We start from the raw sequence: 24995 nt of genomic DNA, 5'->3' as shown, positions 1-24995 counted from the left end.
ACCCATTCTTTGAAAAACACTCACCAAAACTTGTATCTTTGTTACAGTTTCATTTTTTCTTGATGTCAGATTTAAGAAGGTCACATTTGCCCATTCTATTTTTCAGGAATTCCCACCCATTTTCTTCTTCAAAGTGATGAATAGCTGTCAGTGCTCTTCTATGAGTATCATGAAATTAACTAGAGCTTAAAGCTACTTAGGAGAAAGGCGCTATGTAAATATAATTATGCAATTATGGGACAAACGTGCTATTTTCCACAATTTGATGGATCGAGGCCTTTAAAAAATTTAGGGATATGAAATGATTTTATCAAATAATTTTGGAATTTCCTGGCATACTATTTATCTTGTTTCTTAAAGATATCATAACAATTGTATTCAAATTGAATTAATGTATGTGGATAATAAATAATATGTTAAATATAGAAAAGAATTTCCATTAAGAAACATACCATAATTCCCAAAGCCTTCAAAATATTCAGTTTGCACATAGGACAAGTACAATGTTCACTAAGCCAGGGATCCACACAGGATTTGTGAAAAACGTGCCTGTTAGATAAAAAAAAGAATCTTATTAAAGTAAACATAAAGAATCAGAACTCAAATAATTAAATATACAATTAACTTTTTGTTCTTTTTTGGAAAAAGAGGCAAATCTCAAGAAGGGTAGTGTTAAGTATTTGCTAAAAAAAAAATGTCAAGGAATGTCTTAGGGTCAGACAAAGTTCCAGTAATTTTCTTTATCTCCTACATTTCATTTTGTAAAGGAGAAATGAGGGTCAAAACAATGATAAAAACCCTTTTAGAGAAGGGGCCCACTATCTTTATCATTATTAAATTAATTGTAGACTAATATTGATGGAACAGGATAGCTGGAGCAACAAGTCACCATAAGTGAAATATGGTGATCAGATAGTTGAAATCATTGCTACCACTATCCATCTTCCTTCAGTCCACGACACCAAGTCTAAATTCTCAGGTGATAAAAGGGCCTGCTAAACTACTGCCACTGCTTCAAGCCCAGCCGCAGTAGCCAGTATCAAGGGGAGAATGAGTCACCATCTATCAGTACCAACTACTGACCAACTACCACTTTTGGTACAAAGAAGCCAGCATAGAAGCCTCAAATCACCCTTCCTCAGACATTGGTATAAACAGCCCCTCCAATATATACCAATAAAAGAACAATAGCCCCTCCAACTATAATGCCCAATAAACCAATGATCCTGCTTCCCAGTTTGGTTCTTGTAGCATTATCAAGGGGAAAAAACTTGTGGAGAAGGGAGATCAACCTCTATGGTCCCAATACTACCAACCACAGAACTGCCATGGATGGGCAAGGGAGTCCAAGAACTCTAGGAAGAGTAGCACCATCCAGACAACCAGTTCTGCTTCCAGCCTGGACCTTGAAGTCATAATTAAGGGAAATAAGTCTTGTGAAGATCCAACCTGCTAACTTCCTTTGCAGATGTTGTACTTCCTATTTCCTTAGTAGAGCCAGCCAGCAAAGCAAGTTTTCATGACCAAAGTTCTTGCCACTGACAAATGATTCAACATCAGAATGATAACTTTATTAATGTATATAACATTAAAAAAGATATATTACCATTCACTTTGTTGCTGCCCCCTAAGGATCATGAGGCCTCACATCCTATACATATTGTCATCTCCCAATTGGAATGTAAGCAGCACCATGAGAAAAGGCACCATTTTGTTTTTCTATCTTATTTCCAGAACTTGGCAAAAATACTCTGAATATACAAAGTGCTTAATGCTTTTCCATTTATAATCTTGAGATAATTAAAAAAATTTTTATTCAGAACTTAAACATCAAAAAACAATGTTTCCATTCACAAAAAAACAAAAAGAGAATTTGATATGAAAGCTTGCTTTTAAAAATACATATAACATAAATTCTAAACATTAATTTTCCAAACTGGCCTGCTTCTCTGTGATTCTTTCTGAACTTCCTTTTGTTATCTTTTGTGCACTGAAAAAATGTGATGATAGTTTTCTTTCTGATACCACTACTACTAACTTTTCTTCTGGTCCTATCCTATCCTTAAAAAATAAGAGAAAGAAGAAAAAGCCCTAACAAATAAGATGGTAAAACAAAATGAAATCACACAGTGGCCATGTTTAATAATGTGTATCTTCTTCTGTACCTTCTATTTCTCTTTGTCAGGAAGTGAGCAACATGTGACATCATAGAATCTCCAGAGACATTTTTTGTATAAACTGTTTTCCAGTTTTGCTTACTTCCTTCTGTTCATACTATATAGGATTCCCTGAAATCATCTCTTTTGTCATCTAATGGCTCAATAATATTCCATTAATATTCACATACTACCACTTGTTTAGGCATTCCCTAACTGTCTAAGAGGAATTTGACACACTTTAGATTTTAATTCTGTGCAACTTTTTTTTTTTAACTGCTTTAAATTCCTCTCCTTCAAAATCAGAAAGTTTTTTTGCTTGTGATTATTCCTTCCCCAATAGCTTTCTTTTCTTTCCTTTTTTCCTATCCCTTTTGTTTCCCCACTGAATTTGATGTATTTCCATTTCAAACTATTTATGAGTGTGAGTGTTCAATCCTCCATTGACTGTTTCAGAAAAAAGTGAGATTCATTTAATGTTTACTTTTACTCCTCTCATCCCTTTCTCTCTTTTACTTGTATATTCACTGGAGGTCTTCAAGCGGAGGTTAGATGATGACTTGTTGGAAACGTTGAGGAAGGGATTCTTGATCAGGCATGGACTGGACTACTAGGCCTTTCGGTTTTTTTTCCTAACACTTAGATACTGTAAATAATACCACAAGTCTAAAGTTAGATATAATTATTCTAATGTACTTTTTTCCTCTTTCTTTCTTTCTTTCTTTTTTTCCTTTTCTTTTCTTTTCTTTTGCTGAGGCAACTGAGATTAAACAACTTGTCCAGAGTCATACAGTTAGGAAGTGTTAAGTGTCTGAGGCCAGATTTGAACTCAGGTCCTCCTGATTTCCACGGCTGGTGCTCTTATCCATTGCACCACCTAGCTGCCCCTAATGCCTTTTCTATATGACATCCTTTCAACCATCTAAAGATAGCTTTCACGTTTTTCAAAATCTTCTGTTCTCCAGGATAAACATCCACAGTTCCTTTAACCTATCCTATTTTAATGTGGCTTATATCACTAATCCCCTTTAAAAGAAGATGAATTTATATAGTATTTTTAAGATTTACAAAGCATTTTCTTAATCACAAACACTTTAGGCTCTGGGTCAAGCTATAATTTTCACCAATCTCCAAAACTGTTCCATATTTTTCCACATTTCTATCTCTTTTCCTGATATCTCCTAAATCTGAGATGTTCTCATTTCTACTTGTGGCCACATTACCCATCTTTCAGAATCTACCTCCATGCCTTCTCTGTGAAATCTTTGATCTTGGGCGAAAGTAATTTTCCAATTATGATCTCCCAACATTTTGTGCACTTCTTATATACTTCTAGTTTGATTACATTTTATCATGCAAAGCTCTTTGAGAAAAACGGACTTGGTTTTATCTAACTCAACTTTGAATTAAGTCCATGAGCATTTTAAGCATGGGATCATAGATTTAGAGGTGGAAGGTGTCTCATAATCTTGCTAGTTGTATTCCCCTCATCTTACAGTTGCAGAAGTAGAAGCCCAGAGAATTAAGTGACTTCTTTAAGGCATTGCAGTATAGTCTTCCTTAAATATCATGGCAGGCCCTTAAATTTTTTTTTGTGAATGCATCAATTAGATCCTTAAAGATAAGACAAGGCATCCAGTCTAAAAACACCTTTCAAAACAAAAACAGGAAATTGAATCTTGGCATTGCCTTTAACTAGCTAGGACTCTTGGCAAATCATTTTCTCTCTCTAGAACCCATCTATAAAAAGGGGTTGGGGGCTTATACTAAATAAATAGTGTTAAAGATCCCTTCCAGCTTTAATATTTCATGATCTCAAAAGTGTTCTTAATTAAAAAAAAAACTGATTTTTATAACAGATCAAATAAGGGCTTACTTGCAAGGCAGAATTCGGACGATATCATTTTGCTTGTAGCTCTCTATGCACACGGCACAATGATCAAAGTCTGGGTCAGTTTCCTAAAACAAATAGCAAAAGAGCAAGAAATAAGATGCTGAAATACCTCCCCAATTAAAGAGACACTGTTGTTAGCAAATTTAGGATTCTCTAGTGGCTATAAAATATGCAAATTAGTTATGAAATAAAATGATACAAAAAAAGGTTAAAATCACAACCACCATTTTTTCAAAAGAATTTTCTACACTTATTGGTTCTACTTTCTTAAATAATCTCAATTCCTTTAACTCTTGTTGTGTGTCTTCTGCTTCTATCATAGGAATGAAACTGAATTATTAATTTATATCAACTGAATGTATCTCAATCTTCACCTTCTATGACATCACTGCAGAATCAGATTCTATTAACCATCCCAATGACCCATGCTTAAGCTATGCTTTCTTGATAGTTCTAACTTCCTGACTACTTTTTCCTTTACTTCCGTAGTATCTCCTTTTATTCCTGCCCAAGAGATGTGTTTTCCAAAATTCTGATTAACCTATACTCTCTCCCATTTCTATGACTTCAACTATTATTTTCCTGTGAATAATTCCCAGAACTTTATCTCCAAATTTGACCATATTCCTAAATTAACATTTATAGCTACTTACTAGATTTCCTAACAGCATATCAAACTACTTATTCAAAGCTAAACACTAGACTATTAACTAACTTTCCTAACAAATTAACTTTTCAACTGAATCTTCTATTTTTATTATTGGCACCATGACTCTATTGGTCAGCCTGTGCTGAAATAATCTTTGATCCTTTCTTCTTTATGTCTCTTTTCAACCATTTAATCAGTCATCATACCTATCAATGCTTTCCTTTTCTCAGTGTCTCTTGAATCCCTTTCTTCCTAATAATTCCTTCCATTGCTATTGTAGTTTAAATCATCCTCATTTCAAGCTTGGGAAGGGACCAAGAAAAGAGACAGAAAGTGCCTAACTATTCCCTATAAGAGGCAGGTTGGATGACTGGCCACAAATCTGTCTATTCTAATCATCCATCCAACATGGGTTCTTATTCTGCCAAACATGATTACTTAGGGGAGTTGTAAAAGATGGCACATATTTGTGGAGACATAGAGAAAAATACTGTTGGAAGATCACAGAGTCTCAGAGTTGGAAGAGACACTGTCTACCTCCATTTCGATCTCTTCCTCTGGGTACAATTATCAAATCAATAAAGTTACTGATTCTGGAAATAGTGTGTCAATCAGCTACCTTATGGATCAACTCACCATCTCTGTGACTTCTCATTCTGAAACTCTCTTGCTAGGTCTTTGGATTTCTCTTTATGTCTTGTCTCTTCCTATTAGAATATAAACTCCAAGTATACTGTACACAGTAATAGTAATATGGTAATGATAATTAATTGAGAAAGATGTAATTACTCTGATCAATACAATGATCCATGATGAGAAATGCAATCTACTTTCCAAAAGAAAAGTGATCAACTCTGAGTGCAAATCAAAGCATGATTTTTATTTGATTTTTCTTGTACTATTTATTTATCCATCCATCCATTCATTCATTAATTTACTTATTATGAGAATGGTTAATATGGAAATATGTTTTGCATGATTTCAGATGTGTAAAGATTGCCTACTCAATGAGAGAGGGAGGAGTAAAGGACAAGAGAGAATTTGGATCTGAAAATAAAAAGAAAGGAGTTTTTCATTTTTGTATATGTATGCTCTGCATGTGGCACAGTGCCTAGCATATACTGCTTAAGAGAATTTTTTTTCATTTATTAATTTCTGTCTTCAGACTTTTCTTTTCCAGGATAAATATCCTTAGGTCTTTTAACAAATATGACATCCTAGCATTTGCTATATTCTCTGGTCCCAACTTGAATTACCTTCTTCTGGAACTGCTTTATTTTGTCAATGTTATTTCTAAAATGTAGCACCCAGAAGTGAACTTCAAACATAATCTGAAAAGAAGAGGTTTCAGATGATTGAACTAACTCTGAAACTGACAGTTATCTGTGCACATAGTAGGCATTTAAAAAATTCTTGTTCATTTTGAATATGACATTTAGAAAAAAACAATGTTTTCCAAAGAAAGACAGACACAAGGTATAATCATTTGAATAATAATATTCAAAACCATAGAAACATAGAGTTAGACGAGAACTCAAACTCTTTAACCTAATCCTCCCATTTTATTAATTTTTTTTTCAAATAACAATGCATCTATTTTTCTCTCTTATCTCCTATCCTTTTAATAGGAAAACAAAATAAAAATCTTGTAGAATTATATGCAAAGTTAGGTAAACAAATTTCAACACTGGCCATGTCCAAAAACATGTCTCGTTCTACAACTTCTATTTGTCAAGAGGTAGGTAGCACAGATCTTCTCTGAAATTGCAATTGATCACAGCACTGATCAGAGTTTTTAAGCCTTTCATAGTTTGACTTGACAATGTTGTTATTACAAAAATTATTCTTTCGGTTCTGTTCACTTAATTCCTTATTGACTATATAAGTTTTAAAAATTAATTATTTTTTTCCAATTTCTCTTCTTCCTACTTTCCTCCTCCTAAACCCCCCCCCTTTTAGAAATATGCAGTCAAATGAATCCAATTCACTCATTGTACATGTCAAAAAATGTATGCATTTGGAATCCATCACCTCTCTGTAGAAAGTGGGAACTGTATTTTATCTCTGGAACTGTAATTTGTTATAACATTGAACAAAATTGAAAAGTTTTTTTATGTTACTATCATTGTATATATTGCTTTCTTGTTTCTGCTCACTTCAGTCTGCAATTTGTTCACATAAATCTTCTCAATTTCTTTTGAAATGGTTCATTATTCCTTTTTTATAGAACAATAATATTCTTTATTATGTTCAAGTGCTCTAATTTGTTTTAACTATTTTACAGTAGGTGGGTACCCCCTCGGTTTCCTGTTGTTTTTTTTTTTTAAACTACATAAGAATATCTGACATAAAATTTGCAAATATGGGCTTGTTTCCTGTTTCTTTTATGTTTGGGGGCATAAGACTAGTAACTAGTATAGTTGGGTCAAAGGATATTCAGAGTTTAGTGGTTTTGCGGGGGAGGCATAGTTTCAGAACAAATGCAAATCACATCTCTATCAACAGTGCATCAACATGCATGTTTAACCACAGCTTCACCAATGTTTACCATTTTTAAAATTTAATTTTTTTCTCCTCAAATACATGCAAACATTAATTTTAACATTTGTTTTCCCCTCCCCCCAAAATTCTCCTTCCCTCCAGTGGCTCCTCCGTCCTAGAGAAGGAAAGCAAGTTGATACAGATTAAACATGTGCAGTCATGCAAAATATTTCCATATTAGCCATGTTGCAAAAGAAAACACAAAAACCAAAAAACCTCTTAAGAATAATGAAGTAAAAAAAAAAAAAAAAGTAAGCTTCAATTGCATTCATATGCAATATTAGTTCTTTCTCTGGAGGTAGATAGCATTTTTCATCCTAAGTCCTTCAGAATTGTTTTGGATCACTGTATTATTTAGAATAGCCAAGTCATTCACAGTTTGTCATCTTACAATGTTGTTGTCACTGTGTACACTGTTTACACTGTTCTCTTGGTTCTGCTCATTTCACTTTGCATGAGTTAATGTAAATCTTCCCAGGTTTTTCTGAAAGTATCCTGCTTATCATTTCTTATAGCACAATAGTATTCCATTACAACCACATAGCACAATTTGTTCAGTCACCTACCTATAATTTTTATTTTTTGCTAATTTGACAGGTGTAAGGTGAACCTCAAAGTTGCTTGAAATTTTTTAATGATGAAGAAATTTAGAGGGGCAGCAGGGTAACACAATGGATACAACACCAGTCCTGGACTCAGAAGGACTTATGTTCAAATCCTAATCCTATCTTAGACACTCAACATTTAGCAACTGTGCGACTCTGGGAAAATCACTCAACATTCTTTGTCTCAGTTTCCTCATCTGCAAAACCAGAGGGAGAAAAAAAATGGCAAACCACTCTAGTATCTTTATTGAGAAAATTCCAAATGGTGCTACAAAGAAACAGATATGACTGAAAAATGATTGAACAGCAACAACAAAGTGGTAAGAGAAAGTCTCCCTTGGGAAAACTTTGAGAGATCTCTATGAAAAGTTTCCGAAAAACACAATGAAGTCAAGACTTGAAAGGAATATTTGTTTGAAAAGATATACTATATTTAAAAAAATATAACAAATAAAACTAAAACCGTAACAGTAGTATTTTTTTGCACACCAAAACAAAAATTAACTTTCATTTACTATTTGACATTGTAAAATTCCTTCATTATCATACCTTATCACCCTTCTTTACTGTTCTTGTTGTCAACTTGCTGATGGCTTTCTTGGCTGCATCTCCAAGGCGACGCTATAAAAATTGAAAAAAAAAAAGCAGGTATTAAATGTCAAGCCTTCAAACAATTTTTTCTTTTAAATAATTTAATTTATTCAGGTACTAATATCCTGCCTTATTCTCTTTGCCACATCAGTGAGGTCTCAGAGTAGAACACTCCTAAAAGGATTCCAAATTTAGAAATGGGCAATAGCCAAAGTCTAGGAGCCAGATGAAGACAGACGGCAGCAGTGGAAGAACAGATTATTTGTCCAGCACCATTATGACATCAGACATCCCAAAGAAGTCAAAATTTCAATGGCATTATTAAGAGAAGCAAGTGTCAAGAGTTACCACTGCATATAGGTTTGCCTGAATATTTTTGGATTCAAAATATTATACCATGTAAAATACATTTTTGATATTATAAGAAATGCTAACATCCTAAGTTCCATGAATTTTATTTATTCTCATTACAAAATTGTGACACTAATCACTATTTTGTGAAGGAACCTTGTTTTAGTAAAATGAAGTCCCTAACACTTAGATTCCTTCATACTAGAAACTAACCCCATTCTATGATTTCTTTAAAAAAATTTTTTTTAGGTTACACATATACGTTCATTTTTCCTCTCTCAGCTTTCTTCTGCCACTCCATATTCCACCAGGGAACCTTCACCAATCAATTCAGTTTCATGATTCTACTGTACTTCTTCAGTTAGATATATACATAATTATTTTTCTTCTAAATATTTATGCTACCCAATCAATTTTTCCTTCATTTAATAAAAATAGCATTTATATAGTGTTTCAAATCTTGAAGTACTTTACAAATACTGCCTCATTTATTTCTCACAACGATCACGAGTAGATAGGTATTATTACTATCTTCCTTTTACAAATGGAAAACTAAGGCAATGGGACATTAAATGACTTAGGATCACATGGCTAATAAGTGTGTAAGGCTGGATTTGAATTCAACTTTTCTTGACTCTAGATCCAGTGCTCTATTCATTATGCAACTTAGTTGTCTATATTCCTTTATGCTAGAAGAATGCTAGCTTCTCAACTGCCTGGATCAGCTACCACAACTATATAAAGAATATTAACTAAGCTTTCATAAAATTGAACAAATTAAAAAAAAAGTACTGGGGAGATAAAGGTAAAAGTGACATAGTCTATTCTCACAAGGGATTTATATTCTATCAGAAAGGCTACAGCACAAACAGATAAGTATAATTCAAAGAAGGGAGTGATTGAGCAAAGAAGAAATCTAGACAAAGTATCCTAGAAATAACTGATGAGGAACAGAATACTTTCAGAATCAGGAAAGGTTACTTAGAAAAGACAGCACCTATTTCAAATGTTGATGGAAGATGAGGAATTTTTTTTATTAAAGCTTTTTAAGTTTCAAAAGATGCATAGATAATTTTTCAATATTAACCCTTGCAAAACTTTGTATTCTAATTTGCCTCCTTTCTCCCTCCTCTAGATGGCAAGTAATTCAATATATGTTAGACACGGTAGAAATATGTTAAATCCAATATATGCATATGTATTTATAATTATTTTGCTGCACAAGAAAAATCAAATTAAACAGGGAAAAAATGAGAAAGAAAATAAAATGCAAGCAAACAACAAAAAGAGTGAAAATGCTATATTGTGATCCACACTCAATTCCCACAATCCTCTCTCTGGGTGTAAATGGTTCCCATCACAGGATCATTGGAACTGGTCTCAGTTATCTCATTGTTGAAGAGAGTCATGTGCAAGATGAGGAATTTTTAAGAAAGCAATTATATTCCAAGCATTGGGAAACATTATGGAAATACATGGATACCAGTGTCAAATTTGGGGAACAGCTAGTAAGATATAGTTTAACTTAAATAGGTTATATGAGGGAAAATAATATGAAATAAAAGTGAAGAAGTAGATTGATGCTATGTTTAACACTTTAAGGGCTAATAAAGAGAATAATAAATTTAGATTTAAAAATAAACTTTTATTTTATTCATGAGGTAATTAAGAACTACTGAAGATATTTGAGCATGGGAAGGACATGGTGTTTTCCTTAGGAAAATAATTTTGGAAGTTATATAAATGATGGATTGGAGCGAGACTGAAGGGAGATCTGTGAGAGGGTTATTATAATAATGTGGGTGTAGTTGAGAATTTGAAGTACAGTAATATCAACTGAAGTGCAAAGATAGGGATGGCTGCATGGGATGTTATGAAAGTGGACTCTAAAGAGCTTACCAAACAACTGGCTATGGGAGAATAAGAAGGAGAAGAATTAAAGGTAATTTAGATTTTGTATCTGATTGGGATAGTATTTACGAAAGATACTGAGTATGATGATGTTGGGAAAATGTACAAGCTATGCTAGTGTATGCTAGTGTAGCTATCTCTATCCCTGCCATTTTAGCTGTCCGGCATTCAACTAAAATGGCAGGGATAGAGTTTAGAGAGGGGGGGGGGGGATTTTACACTCACATATGCACCCACACACTCACAAATATACACATATACATACACATGGACACATACACCCGAGTCACCTTGTTGAGATAATAATGGAACTTATGAAAGAAGATAAGATTACCAAAGCAGAGAGAAGAGGACAGGGCCCTGGAACATGCCAGCTCCTGACAAGAATATCAGACTCCCTGGAACACATTTCTACAATGCTCTAACCTTGAATTCCTTGCCACATTTCTTAGCAAACTCTTAACTCCAATTACTCCCATTATACAAATCTTTTACTCCTATTTGCATACTGATGAATGAAGTTATAAAACCATGCTGACTGGATTAGTATGCTATCTAATCTCGATTTGGCTATCTGTCCTAAAAAGAAAATGTTTCAGTTTCTTAACCTATTATCTATCTCATTCAACAAAGCTGAAACAACAAAGCTGTTGTTTCAAACCTTCACTATTGGAACTTCTTATAGCACTCCTTCCCCAACCCTCTCATAAAAGACCATGTTTCATATTTACCTCCCTCCCCCCAAATGTAATGGCATAGACAAGACTCAAGAGCTCTCTCTCTAACTTTATCTCATATTCCTTGGCTCGGTCCCTAACCTCTTTCTCCTTCATTCTAGTTTCTGATGAAGAAGTGGCCACGGTCCCTGACAATACCAATCTCTCTATATACATCTTGATATGATCTTCTGTCTCTTCTAGTGGGTTGTCCCTTCACTTTTAAAAATTTTCAATCTCTCCATATCTATTGGTTCTTTATTTATTGCCTATAAATATGCCTATGTCTCCTTTCTTAAAAACACTCTCACTAATTCTACCAAACATTTAAAGAACAATTAATTCCAATACTATGTAAACTATTTGGAAAAATAGAGGAAGAAGGAATCCTACCAAATTCCTTTTATGACACAGATTTGGGGCTAATACCTAAACCAGGAAAGATCAAAACTGAGAAAAAAATTATAGATCAACCTTCCTAGTGAATATTGATGTAAAATCTTAAATTTAATATTAGCAAAGAGATTATAACAATTTATCACCAGGATAATACACTATGACCAAGTAGAATTTATACCAGGAATTCAGGATTAATTCAGTATCAGGAAAACTATTAACATAATGGACTATATCAATAACAAATTAACAGAAATCATACGAGTGTATTAATTGATGCAGAAAAAACATTTGACAAAATACAACATTCATTCCTATTAAAATCAAAGAGAACATAGGAATAAATGGAGTTTTCCTTAAAATAATAAGTAGCACCTATCTAAAACCATCAGCAAGCATTATATGAAAGGGTTGGATAAACTAAAAGCATTCCCAGTAAATTCAGGGGTGAAGCATGGTTGCCTGCACTGCTAATCAATATTGTACTAGAAATGTCAGCTTATAAGTAATGAAATAAAATTATCACTCTGCAGATGATATGATGGCAGACTTAAAGAATCCTAGAGAATCCACTAAAAATCTTCTAGAAACAATTAACAATTTCAGCAAAGTCTCAGGATATAAAATTAAATAAACCCACATAAATCATCAGCATTTCTATATGTTATCAACAAAATCCAGCAGCAATAGACAGAAAGAAAAATTCCATTTAAAATAACTCTAGATAATATAAAATATTTGGGAGTCTACTTGCCAAGACAAAGCCAGGAACTTTATGAATACAATTACCAAACCCTTTTCACAGAAAATTTGCTCTAAACAGCTAGAAGAATATCAAATGTTCATGGGTAGGCTGAGCTAATATAATAAAAATGACAATTCTATCTAAATTAATCCAACTATTCAATGCCATACCAATCAAACTGCCAAGAAATTACTTTATAGAGTAGAAAAAATAATAAGAAAATTAATCTGGGAGGAAAAAAAGGTCAAGAATTTTAAGGGAATTAATGAAAAAAAATGCAAAGAAAGTGGCCTAGCTGTACCAGACCTAAAACTATATTTATGTTATAAAGCAATGTAGTCATCAAAATCATTTGGTATTGGCCAAGAAACATAGTAGTGGATGTGTGGAATAAATCAGATCCACAAGATACAACCATCAATGACTATAGTAATCTAGTGTTTGATAAAGATTCCAGCTTCTGGAATAAGAATTTGCTGGAAAAACTGGGAAGTAGTACAGTAAAAAAACTAGGAACTGACCAACAACAAACACCCTATACCAAGATAAGGTTAAAATAGGTTCATATTTTAGACATAAAGAGTGATACTATAAGCAAATTAGGAGAACAAGGGATAATCTACTTCTCAGAACAGTGGAGAAGTAATGAATTTGTGGCCAAAGAAGAACTAGAAGACATTATGAAATGCAAAATGGATAATTTTGATTATATTAAAATTTTAAAATTTTTGTATAAACAAAACCAATGCAGCCAAAAGTAGAAGAAAATAAGGAAAAAATTTTATGCCCAATATTTCTGATAAAGACTTCATTTCTAAAATATAAAGAATTGATTTGAATTTATAAGAAAACTAGCCATTCCTCAACTGATAAAAATAATGATAAATGTTGGCAGGGATGGGAAAACTGGGACACTAATACATTGTTGATGGAGTTGTGAACTGATTCAACTATTCTGGAGAGCAATTTGGAGCTTTGCTTGAAGGGCTATCAAACTGTGCATACCTGTTGACCTTCTGGGCCTGTATCCCAAAGAGATCATAAAAAAGGGAAAAGGACCCACAAATACAAAAATGTTTGTAACAGCCTTTTTGTGTGGCAAGGAACTAGAAACTGAGTGAATGCCTGTTAGTTGGGGCATAGCAGAATAAGTTATGGTATATGAATGTAATGGAATATTATTGTTATATAAGAAATGATGAGCAGGCTGATTTCAGCAAAACCTGGAAAGAATAATATGAACTGATGTTAAGTGAAGTGAATAGAACCAAAAAAACATTATACACAAACATAAACAAGATTATGTGATGATCAACTGTGGTGCACGTGGCTCTTTTCAACAATGAGGTGGCTCTTGTTTTCTTACTAATTTTTCTTTCCTTTTTGTGCAACAAGAGAATTTTATAAATGTTTCTGCATGTTGGATTTAACATATTTTTAACAAATATAACATATTGGATTGTTTGCCATCTAGGGGAGGGGATGGGGAGAAGGAGAGGAAAATCTGAAACACAAGGTTCTGCCAGGGTCAATGTTGAAAAATTATCTGTGCATATGTTTTGAAAATAAAAAGCTTAAAAAAAAAATCAACAGTGAGGTGACTCAAGATAATACAAATAGACTTGTGATGGAAAGAGACATTTGCATCCAGAGAGAGGACTATGGAGACTGAATGTAGATGACAACATAGTATTTTCATTTTTGTTGTCTGCTTTCCCCATCTCTTGATCTGATTTTTCTTGTGCAGAATAATATATGTGGAAATATGTTTGAAAGAATTGCTCATATGTAACCTATAATTGGATCACTTGCTTTCTAGGGGATGGAGGAGGTAGGGAGGAGGGAGAAAAATTTGGAACACAGGGTTTTACAAGGGTAGGAACTGAAAACTATCTCTGCACGTATTTTGAAAAATAAAAAGCTATTTTTTTTGGTCTTTGGTGATTTTATTATTTAACAAATATTAATCACCCTGTAGGAGATGCAGTAATTCATCCTTTCTCTCCCTCTTTTCCCAATAGCATTGTGACATCAGGCACAGACAACCTATTCTTCTTTCTCTAAGCTAGGAGAGTTGTGACATGCACATTATTTTTACAAAAAACTATTTTTATTTTTAAAAATACCACCCTCATTAGATACTACCATTTCTACTAGCTATCAATTTCTATCTTTGTCTTCTCTGTTCAACAACTTGAAAAAGATTCCTTAGTGCCTTCTCTTCCTTTTCTCTCACTCTATACTAAGTCCTCTGCAATCTGGATTCTAAACTAATTATTTAAGTGAAGTTGTTCTCTCCAAAATTCCAGTGGTCTCTTTTTCTTCACCAAAGATCTCTTAATCACCAAATCTCATGCATTTCTCAATTCTCATTCTTTTTGATCTTGCTGCAACATTCGACACATAGATAAACTTTCCTGGATATTCTTTTTCTCCTTTCTGGCTTCTCATGATACCACTTTTTTCTGCTTTAACTTATACCTGTCTGCTTCTTTGTAGTCTCCTTTGCTGGATGTTCATTCTTGTCATGCCAATAACTATGGGTGTCTCCCAAATCTCTGTTCTGAGCAATCTTTGCTTTATATATTATCTCACTTAGTGATCTTATTTTCCATTATTTCAACTATCATTTCTATGCAGAAGAACGTCAGATCTATATGTTAAGACCTACCTATATATTATACGTAACTATGTAAAATTTTATTATATATATCTAGTATCTATATACAAGAGCTACATATATATGTAATATGATACATATCAGTATATTGTCTTAATCTCTTTTCTGAGTTCGTCTTAGTGAATATTTTAAACATGATATCTCTTAGACAGCTCAAATTCAACATGTGCAAAACAGAACACTATTTTCCTCTCACCAACCACATTCCTCTTCCAAAATTCCTTATTACTGGCAATAGTATCACTATGTCCTCCAGTTTTATAATTTTGGTGTCATCAACTTTCTTTGTTTTTTCCTTTTATTTTAGCTTTTTATTTACAAGATATATGCATGGGTAATTTTTCAGCATTGACAATTGTAAAACCTTTTGTTCCAATTTTTCCCCTCCTTCCCCTTGCCACCTCCTCCAGATGGCAGGTAGACCAATACATGTTAAATATGTTAAAGTATATGTTAAATACAATATATGTAAAGATATCCATACAGTTATTTTGTTGCACAAAAAGAATCGGACTTTGAAATAATGTACAATTAACCTGTGAAGGAAATAAAAAATGCAGGTGGACAAAAACAGAGGGATTGGAAATGCTATGTAGTGGTTCACACTCATTTCCCAGAATTCTTTCACTGGGTGTAGCTGGTTCTATTCATTATTGAATGGAAGTGATTTGGTTCATCTCATTGTTGAAGAGAGCCACGTCCATCAGATCATCATATTGTTGTTGAAGTATATAATGATCTGGTCCTGCTCATTTCACTCAGCATCAGTTTATATAAGTCTCTCTAGGTCTCTCTGAAATCATCCTGTTGGTCATTTATTATAGAACAATAATATTACATAACATTCATATACCACCATTTATATAGCCATTCTCCAGTTGATGGGCACCCACTTAGTTTCCAGTTTCTTACCATCACAAAGAGGGCTGCCACAAACATTTTGGCACAAACAGGTCCCTTTCCCTTCTTTAAGATCTCTTTGGGATATAAGCCCAGTAGTAACACTGCTATCAATTTTCATTCTCATTCACTCCACAGATCCAATCAGTTGTCAAATCTTGTCATTTTTACCTTACGATGTGTTTCATTTATTCCTCCCCACCACCACAGACACCACCATAATTCAAGTCTTAATCAACTCTTGCCTTAAAGTTTATAATCGTTTTCTAATTTGTCTTCCCTCTACAAGTTTTTTCCCACTCCAATTCACCTTCTACCTAGTGATTTTTTTATTTTTAAAACACAGGTCTGTCCATGTTTCCCTTCTACTCAAACTTTAGTGATTTATTCACTTCTAGGGTCAAAATAAATTCTTCTGTTAGGCATTTAAAGCTTTTTACAACCTGGCCTCTTCCTACCTTTTTGGTCTCCTTATTAATCACTGGCCTTCTATATTCTGTGCTATGTGGCTATGTTGACCTACTTGCTGCTCCTTATATAAGACAGACTATTCTCCTATCTATGCCCTTGGTGTGGCATCACTCATTCCTAGAATGCCCTACTTTTTTCACCTCTGCCACTTAGAATTTTCTAATTTCCTTCAAGAGTTTACCTTAACTGTTACCTTCTGCACGAGATCTCTCCTGGTTCCCCTAGTTGTTAATCTCTTCCTCTCCAAGATTACCTTCCATCTACATTGAATTTATCTTGGATGTATGTATTTAATATAGACGGTGTTTCTCCTATTAGAATGAAAGCTTCTTGAAGAAAGGAGTTGTTTTTTTCTTTGTATCTCCAATGCTTAGTGTAATATGTGGCTCTTAGTAAGCACTTAATAAATGCTTATAGATTGACTGCACTTGCCAAAAAACCTTTGGAAACCTAAAGAATGGCTAGCAATATAGGAAGAAAGCTAAGACTGAACATTCTCACAGAAATCAAGGGACTAAGTTTGTACAGAAGGAGGGAGTTAAGTCAAATTTATAAAAATGTCAAGGAAGAAGAGGGAAAAATTATTGCCAACTTTTCAGAGTAGTGTTGGTAGTATAGTAGAATTAGGTTAGTTAGCTTTGGTGGGGATGAATGACAATGTTGGAGAAAGATTTTCTAAACAGACAGCAATCAAGGAATTAGTTGATAGGAAGAAAATGAAGATAAAGATCAATGGAGCAAGTTCTTGAATGAGATAGGAAGGGACGGCATCAAGGATGTAAGTAGAGATGAAAAAAGAAAGCCTTGAAAAAAGAAAGTATTACCTCATCCTTTAAAACAAAATCACATAAGGAAAGAGCAGGTAAATGGCTAGAGAAGTTTTGAGGTATGAACCAGAAGATGAGAAACATCATGAAAGCTTTTGTTTTTAGTAAAGAAGGAAACAAAGTCATCTGTTGAGTAGGGATAGTAAAGAAGATGTTAGATATCTAAAGGTTTGGGTTCCCCAGTTACTCTGGGGAATGTGATAGAGAAAAATAAGATGACTGTCACCTTGGAGTAAGAACCCAGTAGGGTCAACATGAATTTCAGTTGACCCAATCGGCATAGTTCCATGATTTCCTCTAGCAGCTTCATTCAGCTACTTGGGAATGGGAATGGAGAAAGAAGGCTCAAGATTGGCAGAGTGACCTCCAGAAGGATAAGAAGACAAGAAATCAAGGCTAGACAACAGTAACTTGTTAAAGTGGTTAAAGACTGATGGGGAAAAAAGTGAGGCAGAACAGGAGTGACAGACTGGGAAGACAAAGAGGGAGCAAGGGGATTGTGAGGACAAAGAACAGGCTTAAAAGGGAAGCGGAAGGTATTTTGAGATCTTGTGGTCAGAGGGAAAGTCAGAGTTCAAGATGACAGAGACTGAAAAGTGCTAGGGGATGGTGAGTTTGAGGGATGAACATCCCTTTAAGTGGCTGAGTGGAGATGGAGAGTTTGGGGGCTGACAGATGAAGCTGAATTGCCAGGGTGTTTGAAAGGTCATCGACATGAACTTTAGTTAGAATATTCTCTCTATATATTTGACTAATGCTGTAGGATAAAGAATGTTTAATATGCATTATCATGTGAAGGAATGATGATTTTAGCATTCAGAAAATATTTAATATTATTAACAGAAAATATTAAGCAAAATTGTACTATCAATAAAGATCGGTTATGTATATGTATATGTGTTAGTAAAAACTAAATTTATTTTTGAATAATAAGAAAAACACTTCAATTAGTCCATTTTGTTACTGCAGTAGTAGCAACTTGTTCTAAGCCAATTTAAATGTCTATTTACCAGATGCTTTATAGGAGAGATAGGTCATTGGCATTGTTCTGTAGTTCAGTAACCAGAACATTACACAGAAACAGACTCTGTATGCATGTGAGTGGGTGTGTGTCCACACACATATAAATAATATGCAGGGGCTAGTTTCTTTGTTTTCTTTTTTTTTGCTGAGGCAAGTGAGGTTAAGTGACTTGCCCAGGTTCACATAACCAGGAAGTGTTAAGTGTTTGAGGCCACATTTGAACTTGGGTCCTCCTGACTTCAGGACCAGTGCTCAATCCACTGTGCCCACTAGCTGTCCCTCTTCTTATCAATTTTTTTTTTTTTTTTTTTGCTGAGGCAATTGGGGGTTATGTAACTTGCCCAGGGTCACACAGCCAGGAAGTGTCAAGTGTTTGAGACCAAATTTGAACTCGGGTCCTCCTGACTTCAGGGCTGGTGCTCTATCCACTGAGACACCTAGTTGCTCCAAGTTTTTCTTTTTTCTTTTCTTTTTAAACAACTACCAATATCTAGGGCTGTTGCAAGTTTTTTTTTTTTTTTTTCTGAAATGACTTTTGACCTTTTCTCTCCTAGTGTGTCTGTATGGTGAATTTATTTTGTTTCCACATTATGTACATATCTCCTCTGACACAAGAGAAGAGCAGGGTCTGTTCCATTTTTGCCTTTGTGTTACATTGCCAGTAATTTGCACATTACTTATCACACAGGATCATAGTTCTAGAGTTGGAAAGTACTCAGACTATTTAGTTTTTTCATTCTACAGATGAATAAATTGAGGTCTGGAAAGGTTAAATGACTAGTAGCCCAAGGTCACAGAGACACTAACTGTCAGTGTTAGATTCTGAACTCAGGCCCTTTGATTCCAGTCAGGCCTTTTTATCAGTAAGCTCTGATTTCAAATTTGACCTCAGACACTTATTAGCTATCTGACCCTGGGCAAGTTATTAAACCTGGTTTCCTCAATTGCAAAATGAGGGCAACAATAGGATTTTTTGGAGAATCAGATAATTATAAAATGCTTATTAGCACAGTATCTGACACATTTAAGTGCTATAATTATAGGTTTATTATCATCATTATTATTACCATGGCACTAATAAATGCTTACTGATTGCTCTTTGATATTTTTCTTCATGTGCAGTTCATTTTGTACACAAGTTACCTACAAAATATTTATTTGAAAGAATGAACTGCAACTGATAATTCTGTAGGTCCTCATTTACTCACAAAGAATTTATTTAGTACCTTTCTTTCTGCAGACTATCATTTTAAGGCTACTTAAGAGCAAAAAAAGAAAATAAAACAACTTTGCTTGAGTAGTTTACAATGGAATTTCAGAGATAAAACATACAAATAACTAGAGAACAATTACAGAAGCAGTAGAATTTAAAAATATCTTGAAAGAGGAGCAACTAGGTAGTTTACTGCATAGAGCATCAGCCCTGAAGCAAGGAAAATGAGTTCAAACAAGGCGGTCAGACATCGGACAATTACTAGCTGTGTGACCCTGGGTGAATCAATTAATCCTAACTGCCCTGTGAAGAAAACAAAACAAAACAAAAAACCCAATCCAAAAACAAGCAAGGAAAAAAAAATCTTTAATGATCAAATTGTGTCAACTGATATAATGGATTTTTAAAATATTTTATCCATAAGGTAAAGAGAAAAGATAGTAGGATGACAATTTTATTTCAAAGTAAAATCATGATATCTGTTAATGTTTTTGTATTAAAAGTACATTTGAACAAATATGAGAAATAATAAGTTATACATTTTTTTTTTTTGCATCAATTGTTACACCTGGCTCTTCTAGTGTTAAAAAGCAATAAACAAGTCAAGTAAAATACTATATGATTTTTGCAAACTAACTGTTTGCAACAGATAGTAACTGTTATCTACATGATCCCAAGTGATAAAAACAAATATATTTCTTCATGCCAAAAGTTAAAAGCACATATAAATGTAAGAAAGGATCTTTTAGCATTTATAGTTAATTATTCTTATTATTCAATCAACAAATATTTTGATACTACATATTATATATGAGGGATAACTAGGAGGCATAGTGGATAGAATACTGGGTAGGAAGATTCATTGTCCTAAATTCAAATCTGGTCTCAGATACTTACTAGTTGTGATCCTGTTTGCCTCAGTTTCCTCATTTGTTAAATGAGATGGAGAAGAAAATGTTAAACCACTCTAGTACCCCTGCCAAGGAAATCCCAAATTGTTACAAAAAAATAGTCATGACTGAAAAAATAACTAAATAATAACATTATAGATAAAGCTCTGGGTAGGCACAAAGACAAAGTAAGACAAGGGATTACTTTCATACATTTTACAGGCTAGAAGAAAAGAATGAATATGGGCGGAAATAATTCGAATAAAATCAGGATGTAAAAAATATGTTGTCAGGTACAAAGAGCTATGAGACTTTTAAGAAGGATGAGATGATTTCTGGTCTGGGGAAAAATCAATGAACGCCTCAAGAATAAAGTACTTGATCTGGTGTTGGAAAGTTTGAATAGAACTGAGCAGGTGGATCCAGTAGGTAAGGGAACAGCTTGTGCAACATAAAGTCAGGAAAACATGAATTATGCTAAAGAAACTGTGTTTATCTCAGTTTGGTTAGACATAGGTAACATGAAAGGGAATAGTGGTAGATGTTAATGGAAAGTGATGACAGAGCCAAATTGTGGAGTGCCTTTAAGTATAGACAAAGTAGTGCAGACTTTATTTGATGAACTAAAATGAGTGACTGAAAGTCTGAAAAGAGAAGTGTGCTTTCAGAAGGGCTAACTGGGCAATTTTGGAACATGGAGTTTTAAAACAAGAGTTCAAGAAATATTAGTTCAATGTAACTGATCCCAATATTATTTAATTGCTTCATACAAGGAAAAAACCAAAATGCCCAGAGGTTTTCAAGAGATGACTAGCTGTATGCTTTCCATCTGGAATTCCCTCTAATATGAAAACATAAATGTTTTCTTCCTATCTGATTTAAATAAAATAGTCCATTTCAAAGGAATTCTCCTCTTTTTTCACATATATAAGAAAAACTAATTTTATTTCATGAGATTGAGCCTCGCTTCTAAATTCTCTGAATACCATACATACACCCTGAGAGGCTACCATGTGTAACTACTATTGTGTAACAATATATCCTAGCTTTATTATGTTTGAAACTTCTGTTTAAGTATATTTGAAAAAATTTATTCAAAACCAGATTTAAAAATCATTTTCATTAAGGGGAAATTAAAAGTGTAAGCTTTGATACTGCTAACCAAGGGATACATTGAGATCCTTTAGGATTAAAGGAAGGTATGAAAAACAAATCATCAAATAATTCATAATGAACAGAAGAAAAAAATGAAAATTTTAGAAAACTAAGACAAACTTCTAGAAAAATACACATATTATATTATTAGAACAGCAAAACATTCAACCTGAACAAATAACCAAATCCCCAAATCTGTTATTTCTACTCCCCTTCTATCACACACAAAATGCTTTCCATTCTCAACTGGGTTACTGTCTGTATCTTTTATGTGTTATTTCTTGACTTTCTTCACTTTGCAGCAAATTTGGTATAAAATAATATACTTACTTCACAATGACATTCTGCCAGGGGAAGTCCAGCTTTGAACTTACTTCTCCCACTGCTAATAGTTCTGACTTCTCCTTTACAATACCCAAGTGTATTAAACAGAGTCTAGCTGCTGCCACTTTCTCATTAAATTTTGATAAGCTAAGCTTTTTAAACCACATAAAAATTTCATCATCTTTCTTCTGACCTTTGGAAAAACTAAAAGAGGGGAAAAGGTCATAAAATCACTTTGCAGCAGAGTGGTAGGGCTTTCAAATGCGTCTACAATTGGTTGCAAAACAAATACCCTAAAATAAATTCTATACTTTTGTGGCCCACACCAGATGGCAATTATATTTAATCCTTCATCATCCACAGGCACCACACTGAGTGCTAATTAAAGTACTATCATAGAATGACAGACTCCTGGGACAAACCATGAAGTTTTTTCAAAACTCCTTGGGATTGACTGCATCCCACCCACTGCTCTGGGTTTCTACTGTTACAACAAAATTTCCACGTCTAATCCTAGTAAATTTACTTTCAGGGAATGATGCTATAAAATCAAAGTTCCTCACTCTTTTTTCTATAATTAGAATTGTTACCCAAATTTTCCATTCAAGTTAATGGGAGGAGCAAATTATATGCAGCATAGTAAAGCATCTCCCTTCTTATGCCTTAGCAGATGCTTATTATCTGAACTTTCATGACCAAAAATGTTTATCACCTGGATAGCAATTTGGTAAGGAGACTCCTGAACCTAGCAGTTTTTGGATGGCAGACAGATCATAATCCATCAATAAGACAATATTTTAAAGACTTTTATATTTGGTAGATAGACCCTGCTAGAGCTTGTGCTCCATTGTGCCTCTTGAAAACTTAGGGTTGCCTATACGCCATGATGAGACATCACAAAAGAACTTTTAGTAGAAACTAAAAATAAAGCCAAGAGAGTCCACTGTCTTTAATTTTTCTAACCAAAAGAGAAATCCACTCCATCCAACCTACTTCTGATGAATATTTATCTATTATAAAGGCAAAAGCAAAACACACATTTTTTTTATTAGAACAATTATTTCTTTTAGTTGTAAATGTTTTCTTTTTTAATTTATTAATTTTAGACATTTGCTTTTATAAGATTTTGATTTCCATTTTTTCTCCCTCCCTGCTTCCCCTCCTCAATCTAATATAGGTTATATATGTACAACTCTATTAAACATATTTCCACATTAGTCATATTGAAAATACACATATTTTCATAGATAAATAACTAAAGAGGGCATTAAAAGTTTCTGATTTTTCTTGACAAATTTAGGCCATATCTTAATGTGTCAACTGATGAAAGTATCTAGAAATAGCATTTGTACTTGGGTATCTTTTTATCCATTTACTATACTTCTCTTGTGAAATATAGTTGGTTTTTACTAATCTGTATTTCTAAGCTGATTGCCTGGATTCTAGAGTGCTATGGAAAAACATACCTATTTAATGTTAAATGTCTCTATGCATCTACTTAAGATAGAAGTTCAAATCTAACCACTACATTAGAGTTTAGTCATGGATCTTTAGACTTGATTTTGGTTGGAATCTATATTAAAACTTATAATCTCTAGGGTGTCTGCTAGTTTTTCCAAAAAAGCTCTTTATGATTATACCCTCACAATAAGTCTCCTGTCTGTCTCCTTCTATACACTTACATTGCTAGCACACTAATTGTGGCCTTCAACACTTCTTAAATGAATTGTTTTAAGAGTCTATTTGGTTTCCCTGCCAAATAGTCTTTCCCCTCTCCAAACAATTCTGCCAAAATGATTTTTCTAATGTAGGTGTCAGACAACACATAACTTGCTCAAAACCTTCAGTGGCCCCTCATTATACTAGTATATACGATATAGATTTCTTTGCTCTATGTAGTCTAGGTTCAATCTACTTTTCTAATCTTATTTTACAGTGTCACCTGTAGCTGTAACCTCAGGCTTCACCCGAGATTTCCTAAAGAACTCTCCCAGGCTGTATCTTCCCATACTCTGGGGCTGCTCTGAGTTCAGATTTCTAGGATATAATATCTTGACTTGCCCTTCAAAGAGGATCTTGAAGAGTCTGTCTCCTTCAACAGACCCCTACTCTGCTTGGATTTATTTCTCAATGGTTAGCATACCTCCACTACATTTTCTCTATCCCAGTAATTTCTAATTTCCCTGGAAGTCTCTACAAACGTTGTTCCCCATTTTTCATTGCCTGTTCACTTACTCCCATTCCCCTCAACTCTACCCTCCAAATATTCCTTGACCAGATCTACCTATCCCTTTCACTGTATTCTCTGGAATGCCTGCTCTATAGTTAAACAAACTTGCATTCATCTTAAATTCTAAATGTTATTATTGCATAAATTTTCCTTGTACTGCTCTCTTGAGCCTGCATCATCAGTCCACTGAAGTCTTCTCAGGTTTATTTGAAACTATTTCTTTTGTCATTTTTAATGGTATGACAGCTTCCATTATAATCAAATATTACAATTTGTTCATCTGTCTCCCAAATGAAGAATATAACTTTAATATCCAATTCTTTGCTACTACAAAAAGAGTTGCAATATTTTTGTACATACATGTATTTTTTTTTTAATCTCTGGCATATAAACCTAGTTAGAATTGGTGCTATTGGGTTGAATGGTACTCAGTTTGGTAACACTGGGGATGTAGTTCCAAAATGTTTCCTAGAGTAGAAACAACAATTCATAGCTCCACTAGCAGTTCATTAAGGTGCCTGTTTTGCCATAACTCCTCCAACATTTATCATTTTCCTTTTCTGTCAACTTTGACAATCTGATAGATATGAGGTAGAACTTTAGAGTTGCTTTAATTTGCCCTAATTATAGGGATTTGGGACATTTTTTTCATTGGTTGTTGATGATATCTTTGAGGACTGTCTTCATAGTCTTTGACCATCTATCAAATGGAAAACAATTCTTATTC

General features: G+C 33.8%; 1 protein-coding gene across 4 annotated transcripts in view; it reads right to left on the bottom strand.

Moving 5' to 3' along the window:
* Positions 1 to 24995, bottom strand: part of RNF130 (ring finger protein 130) — a 130013-nt gene that overhangs the window by 30787 nt on the left and 74231 nt on the right. For all 4 annotated transcript variants that reach the window (XM_031953818.1, XM_023506823.2, XM_023506827.2 and 1 more), the window contains exons 4-6: positions 8395 to 8466; positions 4033 to 4115; positions 453 to 549 (exon numbers count right to left, since the gene is read on the bottom strand). In XM_031953818.1, coding sequence (XP_031809678.1) covers positions 453 to 549; positions 4033 to 4115; positions 8395 to 8466 — 252 coding nt within the window. The remainder of the gene's footprint in view (positions 1 to 452; positions 550 to 4032; positions 4116 to 8394; positions 8467 to 24995) is intronic.

This window comes from Sarcophilus harrisii, chromosome 2, assembly GCF_902635505.1.
Source record: "Sarcophilus harrisii chromosome 2, mSarHar1.11, whole genome shotgun sequence".
NCBI lineage: Eukaryota > Metazoa > Chordata > Mammalia > Dasyuromorphia > Dasyuridae > Sarcophilus > Sarcophilus harrisii.
This window is presented reverse-complemented; position numbering and strand designations above follow the sequence as displayed.